At 40.5% G+C, this 20527-nt stretch overlaps 1 protein-coding gene across 8 annotated transcripts in view; it reads left to right on the top strand.

The window, feature by feature from the left end:
• The window catches only part of TRPM3 (transient receptor potential cation channel subfamily M member 3), a 722593-nt gene extending 702337 nt beyond the window's left edge, over nucleotides 1-20256 (top strand). For 4 of the 8 annotated variants that reach the window (XM_056804169.1, XM_056804170.1, XM_056804174.1 and 1 more), the window contains 2 exons: nucleotides 1063-1195; nucleotides 11449-20256. In XM_056804169.1, coding sequence (XP_056660147.1) covers nucleotides 1063-1195; nucleotides 11449-12913 — 1598 coding nt within the window. In that variant the 3' untranslated portion in view covers nucleotides 12914-20256. The remainder of the gene's footprint in view (nucleotides 1-1062; nucleotides 1196-11448) is intronic. The other 4 variants (XM_056804172.1, XM_056804171.1, XM_056804176.1 and 1 more) reach the window with 2 other exon arrangements.
• The last annotated feature ends 271 nt before the right edge of the window (nucleotides 20257-20527 follow it).

Genomic DNA, 20527 nt, shown 5'->3' with positions numbered 1-20527 from the left:
AGGAAAGGGTTGCTGTCTATTAACCTTTGTTTCCTTTCTGTGGTTAAGGTTCCAGTAAATTGAGTGTATTTTCTTCAGAGTGTACTCCTTCTAGAATTAAGTCAAAGGACTCATTTATGATAAGAGAAATTATTCTGAACTGGAGTGGGAGAAAGGTATCCCAGTAGACCTTTTCACTTTCATCTTTTATCTAGGGCTCTATCCAACTCCTTCAACACAATCTTACCCTTCTCATAAAAATCATTTCCTAGAAAGGAGAGAGCTCCATTTTTTCCTGACTGTGGACTTGGTTTTCCCATTCTCTAAACAAATTTCATATTAGTACTCTGAAGAAGCCAGGCAAAGATCATGATTCCAACTCGTAGTCCCAACATACAGAGGACAGCTGAATAGGAAAGGGAATTAGAGGCAGCATTACAGATGGCCTTAGAACTTGGAACTTGTTCTTCCTTGTTCTGGTCCTTCCTCTGCCCCATATTGGATCCTGTGTCACATACTTAACTGGTCTATGTTCTCAATAAGTTATAGCAGACTTTTCTCTTGGAAAGTTCCCTTATATCAGTGAAATGACAGGTCTCATCACTATCTTTGGAGAAAGCCCTTAATGATGGACCTTCACCTTTTACCCTACCAAGCCTAATCCCTATGGTAACTCCCTAATTTACTCCCACCCTTTCCAAAGACAAGAAGTTTCCTCAAAATTACACACTGGGCTACTCTGGTGTTATATGAAGTCTAAAAGGCCTTAAACAAATCACCTCCTTCTACTTTGCAGCTTCCCACCTTTTCTGAGGTTGGCTATAATTCTTAGCTGTAAGTAGTCCAAGAGTTACAGCCAATCCCAATGATGAGGGCAGATGTTTTTAGATGGATTTCAGATCCAAAAGGTAGGCAAATGGTCAGAGAAACTGATCAGAAGCAGCCTGTTTGAAAGGATTGAAGTTCAGTCAAGAATCCAGATCAAGTCTACATAATCCAATTAATATTTTAATCGATGAGGCAATGTGTCTGATAGAATAGCAAATTTTCTACTCTGACTAATGTCTCTTGTTGCTTTTACAGAACTTTTCATAACAGATGATGAGCTCAAGAAAGTCCATGACTTTGAGGAACAGTGCATTGAAGAATACTTTAGAGAAAAGGATGACAGATTCAATTCTTCTAATGATGAAAGGATACGGGTGACATCAGAAAGGTACCTGTGATATATTGTCTTTTACACAGTGAAGTGCTTCTTTGGTAATGACTGTTCTCAACAGTAACAAAGACAACCAGGAAGTCAGCTCCCCTCAGGAAGAGTCAAGGTTTGGTTGTTCTGATATTGCTAGTGCTTAGTACCTAGGAAATGAGCAAATGTATATAATACATTATTGTTTTTAGACTCTGGATTTCTAAATGAAGTCACAGGATCATTTGGTTCAGGTATTTCAATCACGCCCAACTCTTCATGACCGCTTTTGGGATTTTCTTAGCAAAGATACTGGAGTGATTTGCCATTTCCTTTTCCAGCCCATTTTACAGATGAAGAAACTGAGGCAAACAAAGTTAAGTGACTTGCTCATGGAGCTAGTAAGTAAGCCAGATTTGAATTGAGGAAGATGAGACTTCCTGACTTCAGACTCTGAACTCCATTTACTGTACCACCTAGCTGCCCAGGGTACATTGGAGAGAGCACTGGGCTTGGAGTCAGGAAAAGACCTGAGTTCAAATCTATCCTTAGACATTTACTGACTATGTCCCTAGGAAATTTGCTTAACCCTGTTTGCCTCAGTTTCCTCATCTGTAAAATGAACTAGAGAAGGGAATGACCAACCACTCCAGGATTTTTGCTAAGAAAACCCCAAATGGGGGCACAAAGGGTAGGATACAACTTAAGGAATTGAATAACACAGACAGATAAATTCTAATGGAACCACAGAAGCCATCTAGACTCAGGAAGTCTAGTGACTGTCCCAAAGCCATAGAGGTTATAAGAAGCAAAAGGCATTCCTATGTACTGTGTTCCCTTAGATAGTATGACCTACATAAATAAGTGAATGAACACATGGCATTTCCTGTACCTGCAATGTACATATCTAATATGAGTAAATTTTAAGGTGGTACTCAGACTTTACAAGCATCCTATGGACCTTGGTTCAAATCCTGACTACCTCTTGCTACCTGTGTGACCTGGGGCAAGTCTCTTAATCTCTTTAGGCCTCAGTTCCTTCCTGTGTAAAATGATAGGAGTGGACCAGATGATATTTCCTCTCTCTTTCAGCACTAAGTCTATGAAGTGAGGGGAAATAAAAAAGAAACAAGCATTTATTAGGCACCTACTATATGACAGGCACCCTGTTAAGCATAACATGTTAAACATGTTAAGATACAAATAGTAGAAAAACAATAAAAAATAAAAATAAATAAATATCTCATTTTATCCTCCCTTTTACCTCCTGGGAAGTAGATGTTGTTATTATCCCCATTTTACAGATGAGGAAACTGGGACAAACAGAGGTGAAATAACTTACCCAAAGTCATATAGTTACTAAGTGTTTCAAGATGGATTTTAGTAGAGTGTTGGGCCTGGAGTCAGGAAAACCCTAACTTCAAATCCAGCCACAGACAATTAAATCACCATCCTCATTTTTGTCATAATCATCATTATTATTATTCCTGATCCCATGCCTAGCTCTCTACCTCCTAAGCCACCCAGATACCTCTAAGTGATGATCTTATGACCCAAAAATGACTTTAGAAAACAAAAGCTACTGAAAAATAAGAATAGTATAATGGGAAAGCACCAGTCCTCAAGTTGGGAAGACCTGGGTTCATATTTGGCCTCGGACACTTCCCAGCTGTGTGACCCAGGGCAAATCACTTACAATTACAAATTACATAACACTTACCTGTCTACCTAGCCCTTGCCCACCTGTTTTAGAATTATTAGGAAGGAAGGAAGGAAGGAAGGAAGGAAGGAAGGAAGGAAGGAAGGAAGGAAGGAAGGAAGGAAGGAAGGAAGGAAGGAAGGAAGGAAGGAAGGAAGGAAGGAAGGAAGGAAGGAAGGAAGGAAGGAAGGAAGGAAGGAAGGAAGGAAGGAAGGAAGGAAGGAAGGAAGGAAGAGAGAATTGAAGGACTTTCCTTATTATGGCTGCCAACTCTGCCGATATTCCAAGATACTGTGCTACAGGAATCTGAATAAGATTGGAGTATCTCAAAGGCTGGTTGGGTATTTGCCCAGTGCTCTAGACCACATGCACAGCATTTTTCTAGAGAAAGAATGCAGCAGTGACTTGCTACTCCTAGAAACCATAGCCAGGTCAGATGACTCCAAGATGAGTACACACCAAGCTCCAACTCCAGCCCAGCCCTGAGAGACTGCTGCCCTGAGAGAGAGGCGGGAGAATCTAATCTATAGCAGGTCTGAGGCTTCCTTGAGATCTCTGAGGATCTGAGTTTGCTCCAGGACAGCCCACCGGACCCAAAACTTCTGGTAAGCAAGGGAGAAGAGTCACTATATGAATCTGAGTGTTCAGAAATCTATAAGGTTTTTTCAAAAATAAAAATATATACTAGAGGCTAAACAAAAGATAGTTTCTTCACAGAAGAAAAACATTTCCTTGATCACATAGTTCAAAGGAGATATGACTGGGGATGTAGACTCTAAACAATCACCCTAATGTAAATATTAATAATACGGAAATAGGTCTTGACCAATGACACAAGTAAAACCCAGTGGAAATGCTCATTGACTGTGGGAGGGAGGAATGGAAATGGAGAGGGGAAAAAATATGAATTGTGTAACCATGGGAAAATATTCTAAATTAATTAATTAAATAAATAATTTTTTTTTAAACCCTTACCTTCCGTCTTGAAGTCAGACAATACTGTGTATTGGCTCCAAGGCAGAAGAGTGGTGAGGACTAGGCAATGGGGGTCAAGTGACTTGCCCAGGGTCACACAGCTGGGAAGTGTCTGAGGTCAGATTTGAACCCAGGACCTCCTGTCTCTAGGCCTGACTCTCAGTCCACTGAGCCACTCAGCTGCCCTCTGATTTTTTTTTTAAAAGATAATTTCTTTAACTATCCACTGCCATTTGCCATTATTATAGACAGCTTTTCCAGAAGCCATTAGATAATTCCATTTCACCCAAAAGAAGGGAATGTATCTTAAAATGGAATGGTTCTGGTTATACTTGGAAATCCAAAAGACTATCAATGTGAGATGAGTCAACTCCCCCCAGGAAGAGTCATTATTTGGTTGTTCACTGAAAAAAAGTCATTTTATCAGTTCAGATTTTTGTTCTGGTCTCTGCTGTTGACTTGTCCCCCCAAAAGTGAAATGCTAGTGAGCGTGCTCCCTGAGCAGAAGTACCTGAGGGCTTTGCCAACAGAGATGGCTCTAATGTGATACGACAGTCCAAGAAAAATTGGATGTTGTCTGCTGCATCACAAGGTGCACTTAGGGTATAGAGTTCCTTTTCATGTCTCATCTTGACTATTTAAGTTGGAAAATGAGGCCAAATAATTTGCATTTCTTTCCTTCTTGCTCTTCTTAGAAACAATGTAGTATAGTGGGAAGAGCACATAGTGGCCAGGTTCAAATCTTGTCACTAATACTGACAACATGTTTAACCCTGGACAAATCACTTAACCTCTCCACTGAGAGCAAATTCTCTAAGAGAAGGTACTGACCACCCTTCGGAGAAAAGGTTGTTTACTGAGAGTTCCCTGAACCCATGAAATCCAGGGTCGCATCAGGGGAAGAAAATTGCTTAGTATTTACCAAAAAAAAAAAAGACCATTGAGTAAGACACACCCACACCCTGTTTATAAAATCTTCGTGTAACTTGTAGAGTGAAATATTAGAGTGAGACGCATGGTTAAAGAAAACCAACAGAAGCATAATTCATAAGGAATTAAGACCATCTAGTTCAAATTTCTCAGCTTGGCAATAACTACATCTGCCTTTTGGGAGATATTTATCATTCAATCGAATCACCCAGCTTGAAAACCCTCTCCAGTGGCTGGGGAGAGATTGCACCAGCCTCATTCTATCCCTGATCCCACAAGTAAGCAGATGAGCTCGTGCTATTCCCCATGTGTGCCTCACGATAATACGAAGCCATGTTTATTCTGGTTAATAGAGTCAGCTCTGATCTTCTTCTCTGGCCTAGGACAAGAGAGAATAAAGAACAGATAAGCATGGGGTTCCCATAGAGCAATGTTGTCTATACATGAGATCTGTGATTTTGGTATACATCACTCAGAAAAGGGAAGCGGGATGGGGCGAGAATAAGCATTTATTAAACATCTTCTGTGTGCCGGGAACTATGCTAAGGGCTTTATAGATCTTATTTCATTTGATCCTGGTAAGTATATAGTATTATTATCTCCACTTTACAAATGAGGAAACTGAGGCGAATGAAAGGTAAGTGAACTGGCCTGGGTCACAGAGCTAGCATCTGAGGACAAATTTTAACTCTTGTCTTCCTGGACAACTAGGTGGTAGAGTGAACAGTGTTGGGACTAGAGTAAGAAAGATCTGAGCTCAAATCCAGCCTCAGACACTTACTAGATACATGGTCCTGGACAAGACATTTAACCTCTATTGGACTCAGTTTCCTCATATGTAAAATGGAAAAAAAAATTTTTAATCCTTACCTTCTGCCTTAGAATTAATATGGTGTATTGGTTCCAAGGCAGAAGAAGGGTAAGGGCTAGGCAAAGGGAGTGAAGTGACTTGCCCAGGGTCACACAGCTAGGAAATGTCTAGATTTGAACCCAGGATCCCCCATCTCTGTACTTGGCTCTCACTGCCCAAAATGGAAATAATTATAGTACCTACTTCCAGGGTGGTGGGGATCAAATGAGATAATTGCTGGCATACAATAAACACTACATAATTGTTAGCTATTATTCCTGATTCCAGGTCTAATGCTATATCAACTGCAATCCTAGATAGATAAGCAGACAGAAATATATATATATATATACATATATATACACACATACACACACATGGAAAGAGAGACAGAGAGAGAAGAGAGAGAGACAGACAGAGAGAGAGAGAGAGAGAGAGAGAGAGAGAGAGAGAGAGAGAGAGAGAGAGAGAGGAGAAAGAGGGAAGGAGAGAGAAAGGAACAAGGGAGGGAGAAAAGGAGAAAAAGATTTATTAAGTGTGTATATGTGCCAGACATTGTGCTAAATGTTGAAGATACAAATACAGGCAGTCAAGATAGTGCTTGCCCTCAAGAAGCTTACATTAAAATGGGGTAAGACACCATGTGGGCAGCTAGGTGGCACAGTAGATAGAGTGCTGGATCTGGAGTCAGGAAGAGTCCTTTCTATAAGCTCAAATCTGGCCTCAGACAGGTGCTAGCTGGTGATCCTGGGCAAACCACTTCACCCTGTTTGCCTCAGTTTCCTCATCTGTGAAATGATGTGGAGAGGAAATGGCAAACCACACCAGTGTCTTTGCCAAAAAAAAAAAAAACAAAAACAAAAAACAAATGAGGTCCTGAAGGATCAGACATGACTGAAATGATTGAACAACAACAAAGAAAAGTATAAAAGGGAATTGTAAAGGGGATCAGGGATGGGTTTAGGGCACAGTATTGAGATATCAGAGGGAGGTAAGGAGACGTGTTCTAAAGTAGATTAGAGCCCAGCCTAACAAGGGCATCGTCCAGAACTGGTGGGAAAGGTACAAGGATGATGCCAAAGCATAAGCAGCATGGTTTGGAAATGAACTGAAAGAATGTTGGCTTTGCAATCAGGAGGCCTGGTTGGAACCCCAGCTCTACTGATTTCAGAATGTAACCTCTCTGGGGCTCAGCTTTTTCACCTATAAAAGGGAAAGAGGTTGGACGAAATCCTTTCAGTCACATCCAATCCTTTGTGACCTCATTCAAGGTTTTCTTGGCAAAGATACTGGAGTGGTTGGCCACTTCCTTCTCCAGCTCATTTTGTAGATAAGGCAAATAAGGTGAAGGGAATTACTCAGGGTCACACAGCTAGTAAGAGTCTGAGGCCAGATTTGAACGCAGGAAGCTCTCTCTAGGATGGGAACTCTATCTACTGTGCCACCTAGCTGCCCTCTTAAGCAAAATGACCTCTAAGGTTTATTCCATCTTTAAATCCTATGATCCTACCTTACTGCAAAAGCTTAAATCAGGAAGTAATGACAACAAATGGAATCATGGTGGCACCTCTCCCATCGGACCACCCACTCTTGCTGGATCCTCTCTCTTTGTTTGGCTTCCATAACACTAACTCCTCCTCCTGTCCTTTAAAAATAGTTGTTCTCAAAGGTTTTGTTCCTCTTTTCTTTTTTCCCTTGGTGGATGCTTCCATTCCCATGACTTCAATCACCACCTCTGTGTTCTGACTCATAAATCTATATCTCTGCTCTTAGAGTTCCAATCCCATATTTTCAGCTGCCCCCCTGGGCATCTCCACCAACACTTCAGACTCAACATGTCTAAAACTGAACTCATTTGTGGCAGAAGGAATATGGCCCTCAACTTAGAGGCAGGAAGACTTCGTTCTGAATTCTGTTTCTAACACTAACCAGTTGTGGAACCCTGAACAAGTCACTTTACATCTCTGAGAGTTCGTTTCCTCAACTGTAAAATGAAGGGGATCGACCTAGTGGTTCTAAGGTCCCGTATAAGTCTACATCAATGATCTTCCTTTTCCTTATGTACAGGGGCTTACACTGGTAGAGCAGAAAGATCTATGACTTATTGGGAACTTAGAACCTGGGTCCAAGCAATGTCCCTGCTACTAATAGCAAAGATACTGGAGTATTGTTTATTGTTTGAACACAGTCATCCAAATTTCTCCCCAAAATTTTCAGCATATTTTCTAAGCTAACGCTATTTCAGAATGCAGTCCTTTGGGCAGCTAACACATTTCATCCTGGTTCCCAAGTTTGAGTTAATATTTTTATATAGGAATGGCTTATCTTTGTTTAATTCTCTTTAGGATTTGGGGACTGTTGGCTGAGCAAATCCAATTCGTGCACTCTGTACCACACCATTCTATGCCCATCTGCTTAGTTACTCATTGTATTTTTGCTAGTTGGGTTCAAGCCACTGCAGGGCACCCACACGAAGCAGAGATGGCCAGGCATCATGCCTGATTCAAACTAGAGCAAACTACATGATGCAATCTGGTTCATGTTCAGAGGCCAGAATTGCATCCTGTGTAACTCTTGAAATCACAGAATCTTCACATGGAAAGGAGCCTTACAGGTCACTAAGTCCAGCCTCCCACTAAACATAAGAATCTCTGCTACAACATTCGGAACATATGGCTGTCCACCCTCTGCTTGAATACTGTCAGTGACAGAGAAGTATGCTCTGGGTGAATTCCTCTCCTTTTTAGAAAGTCCTTCCTTAGAATTGAGCGAGAATCTGCATTCCTATAACTTCAGTTCAGCAAGCATTGATTAAGATCTGCTGTATGCCAGGGACTGGGCAAGGCACCAAGGATACAGGCAAAAATGAAAATAGTCCTTGCCTTCAATGAGCTCATGTTCTAATTTCCAGCACTGCTCTCGGTTCTTCCCTGAAGCAACACAGAATAAGTGCATTCACTATTCCATCTGACAGCCTCTCCAATACTTTAAACTGTTATTATGTACTTTTGTCTGCTCTTTGCCAGTTGAAATATCTATAGTTCCTTCAAATAATTCATCTGATAAACCTCTGCCATCCTGGTTGCTCCACTCTAGGAGTGTTCTAATTTATCAATGTTGCTTTTAAAATATGGCACCTAATCAAATAACACATGTATAACCCAGTGCAATTGCTTGTCAGCTCCAGGAGGGGGGAGGGAAGAGGAGAGGGAGAGAACATGAATCATAGAACCATGGGAAAACATTTAAAAATTAAAATAAATTAAATAATTTTTTTAAAAAATAAAATGTGGCATCTAGAACTGAGCACATGACCTGATCATGCTTTTGTAGTTGTTATTATTGAGACACTTTTCAGTCATTTCCAACTCTTCATGGCTCCTTTTGGGGTTTTTGGCAAAGCTACCAGAATACTTTGCCATTTCTTTCTCTAGTTTATTTGATAGATAAGGAAACTGAGGCAAACAGGAGTAAGTCACTTGCCCAGGGTAACACAGCCAGTATCTGAGGTTAGGTTTGAATTCAGGAAAATGAGTCTTCCTAACTCTAGCCCACCACTCTATCCACTGCACCATGTAGCTGCCCTTAATTTCTTACCACCCAATCTACAAAATTTACAATGTATTGCTGAAATCAAGATAGACTATATTCATTAGATGAACTCCAGCTTGTCAATGACTTTCCTAAAAGTTCTCAAACAAGTCAAATCAACTAGCATTTATTAAGTACCTATTGTGCTCCAGGCACTATGCTAAGTGCTTGGAATATGAAGAAAGACAAAAAGAAAGAGAAAATACTATGAATTATGTGGTTTTCCCATAAGCATTCCCAAAGCATTCTTTGTCACAGTCTGTTTTTGTAGCGACTACTTCTTGCCCTAATCCATAGTTTTAAGATCATACTATCTGAATGATTTATACTCAGTGTTCCTTGTGGATCTATCACAGAGAGAAAAGGTACTACCTTTAGTTTCTCCAAAAGCGTTCTAAATCAGAGATTCTTAACTTTTTTCTCTTCATTTTTTATTGCCATGCAAAACACACTTCCATATTGATCAGTGTTGTAAAAGGAAAGTCATATATAACCCAAACCCCAAAAGAAAACCAAAAATACACTGATGTGAAAGATGACTCCCAACAGATCTTTCTCTGGAGGTGAATAGCATTCCCTGTCACATCTTTTGGGATTGTCCTAGATTATTGCATTGCTGAAAGTAGCCAGGTTTTCACAGATAATCATCATCCAATATTCCTGTTATTGTGTTCAAAGTTCTCCCAGTCCTACTTATTTTGCTCTGCATTGGTTCCTGCAGATCTTTCCAGCTTTTTTTCTGAAATTATGTTCCTTTAATCTTTTTGCATTATGGACCCCTTTGAAGGTCTGGTGTAACCTACTGACCCCTTCTCAAAACAATTATTTTTTAATAAGGAGAATTACAAAGTGAACCAGTTATATTGAAATTAAAATGCAACTTTTTCCCATTGAAATTCACGACCCCCTAAAATCTATCTATGGACCCCAAGTTAAGAACCCTAGTTCTACATGGACCCCTCTCTTATTTTCCCTAAGAGTTGTCTCATAGCATTTTTAATGGAAGATTGAGATGGAAATATGGCTTGGCATGAATTGGGTCTTTCCTTTTTATTTGGGCATTTGAAAAATTATCATTCAATGTGTCTTCGACATACCAATGCCACCTCTTAGTAACATGAATAAATGACTAAATAGAGAACTATCCAGTTCTGGTTTTTTTTTTCTGCATTTCCCTCATCCTCAGCTTCCCCCTGGCATTCAATACAGTACTTGGCACATTATTTTAAACATGTCTTGTGATTTCATCCATGTAGGGAGCTCCTGGGGAAGAAAATTCTCTTACTCAAGATTGGCAATTGATCTGCAACTGATATTCTTAGAGAGTGATTTGTCTTGGGTCACATAAGCAATATATGTCAGAGGTGGGACTTGAACCTAGGTTTAACTGATGCCCAGGTCAGCCTTTTTCATTACTATTCCATACTGCCTCTCATTTTTCAACACATATTTTCTGAATTTTTAAGTTGTTCTAAATTTTTGACTAATTGAAAGCTAAAAAGAAGTCATTCCTGCCCTCAAGGAGTTTATGATCTAATATGATAGTTAAAATATAAACCCAGGGGGAAGCTAGATTGAGAACCAGACCCAGAGATGGGATGTCCTGGGTTCAAATTTGGCCTCAGATACTTCCCAGCTGTGTGACCCTGGGCAAGTCACTTAACCCCCCCCCCCCCCCATTGCCTAACCCTTACCACTCTTCTGCCTTGGAACCAATACATGATATTGATAAGTAAGGGTTTTAAAAAATGAATTACAAAAAAAAGAATTACAAAATAAAACAATTGTGGTAAGCAGCATTCTGGCATTCTAAATTCAGGAATTCAGAAGAAAATGATCACTTCTATCAAAACTCCCATTTCTTTTATGTATATATATTATATGTATATGTATGTATACATATATGCCACTAATTACCTCTGAGACTTGGGCATTTCATTTCTGTTCCTCCGTGTCTTTATTTGTAAAATATGAGGTCACAGTATCATGAATTTAGAACTGGAGTGGGGACCAAATTAAATGATCTTCAAAGTCCCTCCTAGCTACGATTCCTATGATTTCTGGTGACATCCAGGTTTGCTTTCCCCTCTCATTTCTGGAAGAAGAAATTACAGAGCCTAAGAAAGCGGCACCTTTAGGTATGGTGCCTTGTACGGTGACTGCCTCATGAACTAATGTGTTGCCCTTCCGTTCTGTTCCCATGCAAATGACTGGTGTGTTCCTTTCTCCCTGAAGGGTGGAGAACATGTCCATGCGCCTAGAGGAAGTGAATGAGCGAGAACACTGCATGAAGGCTTCCCTCCAAACAGTAGACATCCGCCTCGCTCAGCTGGAGGACCTCATAGGACGCATGGCCACAGCACTAGAGCGGCTCACTGGTCTGGAAAGGGCAGAGTCCAATAAGATTCGGTCCCGAACCTCCTCTGATTGTACAGACGCCGCCTACATTGTCCGCCAGAGCAGCTTCAACAGCCAGGAAGGGAACACCTACAAGCTCCAAGAAAGTCTCGACCCTGCAGGTGAGGAGTCAATGTCCCCAACCTCTCCAACCTTAATGCCCCGTATGCGAAGTCACTCTTTCTATTCCATGAATATAAAAGACAAAAGTGGTATAGAAAAGTTGGAAAGTATTTTTAAAGAAAGGTCCCTGAGCCTACACCGAGCCACTAGCTCCCACTCGGTATCAAAAGAAACCAAGGCTGCTCCGGCCCCCATAAGTACTTTGGCAATCATCCCTGATTCCAGAAGGCCATCGTCGTGTATTGACATCTATGTCTCAGCCATGGACGAGCTCCACTGTGACATAGACCCTCTGGACAATTCCATGAATATCCTGGGGCTAGGAGAGCCCGTCTTCCCAGCTCCAGCAGCATCCACTGCCCCTTCAAGTAGTGCCTATGCAACGCTCGCTCCTACCGACAGACCTCCAAGCCGGAGCATGGATTTCGAGGATATCACTTCCATGGACACCAGGTCTTTTTCTTCAGACTACACCCACCTTCCCGAGTGCCCAAACCCCTGGGATGTGGACCCCCCCATGTATCACACGATAGAGCGCTCCAAAAGTAGCCGCTACCTGGCCACCACCCCATTTCTTCTGGAAGAGGCCCCGATTGTGAAATCCCATAGCTTTATGTTCTCGCCTCCTCCTCGGAGCTATTACCCCAACTTTGGGGTACCCGTCAAAACAGCAGAATACACAAGTATTACAGACTGCATTGACACCCGGTGCGTGAATGCTCCTCAGGCAATAGCCGACAGGGTGATCTTCCCTGGAGGCCTTGGAGACAAAGTGGAAGACTTGGCCTGCAGCCATCCAGAGAGAGAAGCGGAACTGAGTCACCCCGGCTCCGACAACGAAGAGAATGAAGCCAAAGACCGGAAGACGCTAGCATTACCAGCCCAAGAGGGCGGTCCCTCGGACAGAACCCTGTCCAACAACATAGCGGTCCCCAAAATCGAGAGAGCCAACAGCTATTCAGCGGAGGAGCCCAGCACACTCTACCCACACACCAGGAAAAGTTTCTCCATCAGTGACAAACTCGACAGGCAACGCAACTCGGCCAGTAACACAGCCAGCCTCCGGCACCCCTTCCAGAGGAGTAAGTCCTCCAGGCCAGAAAGTAGAGGGGACAGCCTGTCTATGAGGAGACTGTCTAGAACTGCTGCTTTCCACAGCTTTGAAAGCAAGCACAGCTAAATTTTAGACCTTCCTTCCTACACAGTGCAGGAGAGATGAGACCTTATCCCCAAGTCCCTCCGTCTCCTTGCACCCTAACTATTTGTGTTAGCTAAACAAAACTAACCACTCTGGGAGGGATCTGTTTTAAATCTCTCTTCTGGGACACTGGTCAGGAAAACTCTGAACAGCCTGACCTATTCCCATTCATATTTGAGGGGAGAGGGAGGGAAGGGGGGATATACAAGAGCCTAGAATTGGGTTTGGATAAAGTTCTCCATCTGACTTAGCTGTGAGCCTTGGGGAATGAATGGGCGCCAAGCTTGATCATTGTTAGAAGGTGCCATTTTGATTTTTGATCCTGATCAAGCTTTTTAGGACCCAGGGCTAATTTTTTTTTTAATGATGAAATAAAATAACTAGCATACAAATGAGCTATTCTAAACTTCAATTCTGTTTTCTTTTTACATTGGTTCCGTCATTGTGGTGATTGATGAAGAGCATCCTTTTTGTTCTGTATAAGCCGGCAGCGAGCAACCCTAACGTCCCACATCCTTCACATGTCAACATCTCTGTAATTGATCATTATAAAGAAACAAACAAGGTAACACTCCTAGTTCACCTGTCTCTTTTATATTCACTTCTGGTGCCACAACTGTTGATCTTGTTTGAAGAAGGGGGAAAAGAGGAACAAGAAATGCCTTTGTATTTAGGTTGTAATCTAAATGAAAGAAGAACTGATGTATGTTTAAAAAAAAAAAAACACAATTGTCCAGCAACTTGTTGTATAAGTGGGCATTCTAACACAGTCTGAGCAAGCTCAAGATGAATGTAACTAAGTAATTTAATATTATATATTTATTTTTTTAATCACACTTGTCATCAATGAATTTATTCACAAAATGGTACCATGTTGAACAGTGGGCAGGAAGATTGAAATAATGCCATAAGTAAGAGGGTTATCTTCTCACTGTTTAATGGAATGAACATGTTTAGTTTGCTGCTATATATACTTTATTCATACATCACATGTCACCACTATGTTTATTTGTTTTTTCCATAGCCCTCAAATCATTCTGCCAGTTTTTCACACCATCCATCATGCCTATTTTCTATGTTAGGACATAACTATTTCTAAATATTTTCATATCCACAGTTTTGTTATCTGATCTCGTTTCAATGTAAATTAAATAGGAATTTTCTCAAGGGCTGTTATAATTTTTTTTTTTGGACAATGGATTCAGATACATTTTGGGGGCTGGGTTCAAAACATTAAATTATTTTCAAGGTGACTGGGGGTTGGATAACAACCAAAAGCCATCAGCTACAGTTCTGCTACACATATTTTTCCTGCACACATATATAACAAAGCTGCAGAAAGATGCCATAGACCAAAGTATAAAGCAGATGAACCATCCAGATAGTTAAATGAGAAAAAAGAATATATAAATATATATAAAATAATATATATGAACAGTATATAAACATCAAGTATGTAGAACATTCCTTGAAGGTTAGAAATCTCCCTGTGGCTTGGACTTTGCTCTTACTTTGGGTCTTTAAGGAAGATAACCAAAGATGGAGAGTTTCAGTACTTTTTTTGAGATCAGATTTCAACTGAAGGAACATTTTTTTTAATTAAAAAGTAGCTATTGTTGATAAGAGTTATGGAGCCACATGTTAAAGATTCAGTTTTTTGTCACTCAGTTCTTCAGTCCCACATAAATAACTATATAAGGCTATACAGATCAGACATGATCTTGCCTCCTCTAAGTGATTATCTCAACTATGGCCAAATGCCTATTGACTAATTCTGTTGCACAACCAATGAACTTTTTATCAGAGTATAGACTAATGAATGGTGTTGGGTGAGGCAGAGATTTAATTAGATATTCGTCTATCCTTTGTTTTCTACATTGCTCCTATTTGTTGAGTGGAGTTTTCTTTATAAAAACCTCCTACCAGGCTATCCTTGTGTCACATTCCTCTAACCACCACACAAACACCTTATTCTCAACACTCCCTCTAGTTCTCCAATGATTAACAAGGAGGAAGGAGGAATGTTTGGAGATATCCAATCCTGCCTAACAGGATTTAATTTAATTGTTATACAGTGATATATAGTTGGGAAAAGGACAGGGACTGTGATTTCATAGGTTTAAAGAAATCCCAGATAAAGTTTCTTCCATCAGTGTAGGTGAACACCTTCTCAGAAATTTAGTCTTAGAGAGTAGCCTAAAATACCAAGAGGCTAAGTAACTTACCCTGGGTTACTAGCCATTCTGCCACAAAGGCAGGACTTGATCCCAAGTCTTCCTGGTTCCAAGGCCAACTCTCTAACCGCAATGCCATGCCAACTCTTATGTATGTAACACAGTTTGGAAATATTTGACTTAGTGATAGATCCCTTTGATGTTCAGTGTTTGAAACTCAGCCACAGATGACTGTGTCTTGGTCTTATCGAAAGTAAGTCCAAATCACAGAAGTTGAGCTTGAACCAGAGGTGTTCTAGAGTTTGTTTGTTTTTTTTTATTTATTTATCACATTTCATAGCCTATCTTTTTGCTGATTTGACTTATACTTGTGCCCCAAAGCTTTGACAGTTTCAAACACTGAGCATCCAGTATCCCTACCTAAGCAAACCAAGGAAAGATGATAAAGTCATCTTCTTCTGATTGAGTACCAAGCAAGCTATTAAGATACCATTCTAGATCAGAACTGAAATTTGAGGTAGGGGGAAAGAAATCACAACCAGAAACAGTATTTCATATGATGATTATCTGTGGGAGATAGAGAGATGTTAGAGGACAAAAAGATGTTAGAGGGGTCCCAAGACTGAATTCATCATCTTGACCAATATGCTTCCTGGTTCTTTGGTTTAAGTCTTTGGAACTAACAAAATAGACCAAATTTCTTTTAATACACTACAACAGTCCAAAGTCATTTTCCTTTCATGTGCATATATCACCCCAGAGTTGCAAACTTTTTTTTCTCTGTTCTTTCCATTCTCTATTCTCCTCAACACACCAACATTGCATTGCTCCCCTTGTCTTGTCTAGCCTGTGATGAGTTTTGTAGCACGATGTCACTGCTCCAGGGGATGTTTGTTGCACATCTCTATGAGTGGAGATGATTACAAGATGCAGAGTGTCAAAATGAGTATAAGCAACTCAGTACAGAGTCCACAGACACAATAGAGTTGGGTAAAGAATCTGCTTCTAAGGTGCCAACTTTTATACGCTGTTTCCTGTATGTAATTTTTTGTTGTTATGAATCACTTTCTCTTTTCGTTTTAATCTAAGAATGTTTTACCAAAATGATTATGGTGTGTTCCTGGGTTAGCTCTCTTCATCTATACTGATCAGCCTGGCATGTGCTTGAAGCATTAACTCCATAGAAAACCCCTCTTTGCTGAACGTTAAGAGTTCAGGAGAGAATTCGGCAGGAATCCTGAGAGTCGTTTGCCTATTTCTCCAAGTCAAAAGTGATATAAGAGATCAGAACACAGCACTTTACTCAACTGGATTTTTACAATCCAGGTTCAGAGATCCAGGATACTACTTAGCACTTTGAAAGCCCTCCCTTTTCAAATATATAAATCACATGTTTTTAAAATGCTCATGACAACGCAAAAAAAATTTTTTTTCTGAATGTTCCCTTGTTCCTTCTAAAATATGGTTTCTATAGATAACATGATGATAGATGCCAGGATAGTGCATTTATTCCACATTCTGAGGCTCTACAGTCTACTCTTCTTAGTGAATGTTATGTGCTGTTATAACTTCTCTAGTGACAATAAAGATTATCCAATAGTCTATCACGTCCTATCTATAGCGGATGCCATATGACCTGTTCTACAGTGCTGTATTACAAATATCTTTGTAACCCACGTCTCCCCCAGCAGTGTCGTGGCATGTGGTTGTATTAATGAGTGTTACAGGACAGCTTCAGCCTTGCATTAGCTCATCTATTTGCAAATCTGTAACATTCAATAAAGAAGCACATGTTGCAAGGAATACTCCCGGTCCAAAATGCATCTTCTTCGCATATGCATGGCAGAGTTGCCTTTTTTGTTCCCATCTGTAACTGCTATCTGGTTCCCACATTCTCCTGTATGGCTCCACTACAAATGTCTGTATGAGCTGCTGTATATTCATCCTCTAATGAGCCACTGTGAGCTGTGATTGGGGAGTTGTGACTGGATGGAAGATGATCTGACGTGTTATGCAGAAGGACCATCTGAAAAATAAATGAACTTACGCTACTCTTTTGAAACTCAGTTGACTTAGCTGCTTGTTTACATCTGCTGGCCAATTCAGGAAGCAGTGTACAGTGTTTTATAAATATTTTTCACCTAGTAATGTTCTGTTTATAGTTTTAAGTGATGCTGTTTGGTAGGTGGCTAGACACGTGTCCTAGATAGCGCATAATACTTTCGCAATGACAATGTGACTTAACTGCAATAGTTTCTCCTCCTGGAGTCCAGTCTTAATTTGTGTTGATAAAAATGCATGCATCGCTTCATGAGTTTCTTTGGACTTCTCCGAGGCGCTTATCATGTTACTGTTGCCTGCCTGTGATGCTAAAACCAATTAGAGATTCATTCAACTTTCTGAGTTTCTTATACTGTTTTTTGAATCTATTCAATTTTTAAAGATTAAAAAAATATGTAATCGAGCTTTTTATTATCCTTTATTAAAGTGATGAACAAATAAGAGGAAATGAAGTATTAACTGCAAGGTGCATTGCTCCCGGACGCCTGAGGTTTCTGAGAGCTGACACAGCTTAGGGCTTCCCTGACATTCAAAACACAAGCCTCTTCTACCTTAGAACAATCACACATAAATTGCTAAGCAATGAGGGACAGTGAGGAAAAGGATGCTAAGTCACAATGGACCAAAATCACAGCAAATGTCGTACGGGTGTGTTTTTCTACCTGGTTTTTCTAGAAGCGCACGCTTGGCCTCTTTTAGACAGTGAGGACGTGTCCTAGTGAGCCCCAAGTCATGGAGTTTGCTTTTGTTCTTGTCAGAAAAGTCATCTTTTCTTTCTTTGGAATTATCCAACACCTAGAAAACTGGGGAGTTGATTCATGTGGCCTTGAATCAACAGTTCCAAAGACAAAGGAAAAAAAGCTTTTAGTCTAGCACCCACAGCTGGAAGTTGCAAGTGAAAGAGACTCAAGCAGACTTTTATCTCCCTTTTAATATTCATTTCTACAGCTAGAAATCAGCCTACATATCTGTTGGTTCTCATTCAAGAAAAATGGGGTGTTTTATTATTTTTTTTAAACAGTGGCGTTTCATTTTCTCAGGGGATTCCCTTCCATTTGTCATTGCTAATGAAGTGGGAATATGTAGATTCCACCATGTCCACAGGTAGAAAGGGACTTGGTCAGGTCCCCCCCAACCCCCCAACAACTAGCTATTTATAATGATAATGGGTTAGAGCTGGATGAGTTCTCCCCTGACACTGACCACCTGCTGCCCACTTTAAACTAGGAGGATTTTGCATGTTTGCACAAATATTTACATTGGAGACAACAAAACCGTAAGTGTATTTACAGAATAATATGGCTTCCAGAAAAGCATACATGCCAATGCTGAGTATGTCCTCAGGGCTATCTCCAAACAGAGGCTGATCATTCCCTTCCTCAACCATCCTGCTTTCCCATCATTAGGGTTCTGAGTAAGAGTGAAGAGGAAAGGTTGGGATTGTATCTTCTGTAGGGCTTCAGCGTTGCATTTTGTTAGCTAGATTGAAAAGATTTAGAGAGGGAAGAGACCCTAACGATCAGATCTAGTCCAACCCCTTCAGTTTACAATAAGGAAACAGAAGACCCCAAAATCAATGCAACTTCCCAGCTTGCCCAAGATCATACACATAATGCATCAGAGCAAAGATTTGCACTCAGGACCCCGAGACCAAATCCAATGCTCTTTCCCCTCTCTTTCCCATAGCAATAACTAGTCTTATCAAAACCATTTTGCTCTTTTATTCAGAATCTCCTGCACAATTTGAATAGAGAACCAGACATAGAATCAAGAAGACCTAGTTCCAAATCCCACTTCTCCCACTGACCAGCTTGTAACTATGGGCAAGCCACTTAACCTCTTAGCCTCAATTTTCTCATCATTAAAATGGGGGCAATAAAAGCCACAGTACCTACCTCACAGGGTTGTTGTGAGGCTCAGATGAGATCATATTTCTACAGTGCTTTACAGACATTAAAGACGTATATAAATGTCAGCTATTATTGTCATTGTTGCTATGGACTGGAAAGTCAATTATTCCCATTCGACCCCAACTTATCTTTTTCTTTCTAACCAGTCTCTAAATTCTTTTTGTTTTCTCATTCCCATGATCCCCTGAAGCAGCCTCTGTCGGCCCCATGGTCCTACCCCGATTTCTAGCCAGGCTTGGATGTGAGGTCTACACAGCTCTCATCTCATGAATTTCAGTTTCCAAAGAACCCATCTCTCTCCCCCCTCCAGCTTCTCTGAATACCCAGGTGGCACAGGCAGAGCCTGTCCTGAACTCATGTAGAACGGACTGCAGGTTCCCATTTAGGAAACACCCAAGCTCACAGCCATCCACACCAAGTTCCCAGGGGAGCGAAGTTGGGGGCTGTTCCTGCTGCTACTGGGTAATTTTTAAATATTTTGAGAGTAAAAAATATATGCATGCACACACACACACACACACACGCACACATACATGTGTCTCTGTGTGTGTGTGTGTGTGTCTAGCTATTTGGCTGTTAACTACATGGCTGGTGGATTAGGAGAACACCTGCAAAGGATGTTCAGTGACGAGGGCACCAGCCCTGCCCTCAACATCGGTCCGCCTCCCATCACCGCAGCTGACTTACTTACCTGAGAAGTTGGTATTGCTGCTACTGCTGTGTGGGCAAGTGATGCAATATGCTGTACTCACAGTAATCTCATTATCCAGAATTGGGGTTCTCATTTGTAAATGTTCTAACTGTAGTTTATAAGAGGGGAAGGGTGGGACGAGGGTGGTAAACAAATGACATTTTTAAACAGATTCCTATAAATATGAAGATTTTTAAGTTGGGTTTGTCAAATAAATATATATATATAAATATATCCATCTCTTTCTTTTTTGTGTATGGATAGACATGGGTTTACATATCTATCTACCTATATATAAATATATATAAAGCCTAGGAAAAATAGTTCTTTTTTAAAGGTTTATTGTATTCACGATGCACTTTTAGCTGTGTGTTTAGATATGTACTTCCAAGCAAAAGTTGGCAGTTACCACAATTTTAAAAAAAACTCTTTCTGTAATTTCTGTAACAAATGTTTTGCAATAAAAGAAATAATGTAGCTCAAAACACATCTCGGGTTTTGGTGTACTTTTTTATAGTATTCTATTCTTTTTCATCTAGAACATCAGAGAACCTGTCCATCCCATAGACAAAGGATTTGGGGTTTGGTTCATAAGTTGTGTCTGTCTCAACTACATTGAAAAGCAGGGATTGGGGGTGTCCATACCTTTGGGTATCCTACAACAGTGTTGTGGAAACAAGCAATACACACACATAAAAAGTTCATTATAATGCCTACTATTAAGGAACAAATGAGAACAGGCAGTGAGTACTATTGGACT

This window comes from Monodelphis domestica, chromosome 7 (assembly GCF_027887165.1).
Source record: "Monodelphis domestica isolate mMonDom1 chromosome 7, mMonDom1.pri, whole genome shotgun sequence".
Classification (NCBI taxonomy): Eukaryota; Metazoa; Chordata; class Mammalia; order Didelphimorphia; family Didelphidae; genus Monodelphis; species Monodelphis domestica.
Note: the sequence above shows the minus strand (reverse complement) of the source record. Positions and strands in the feature narration are given on the sequence as shown.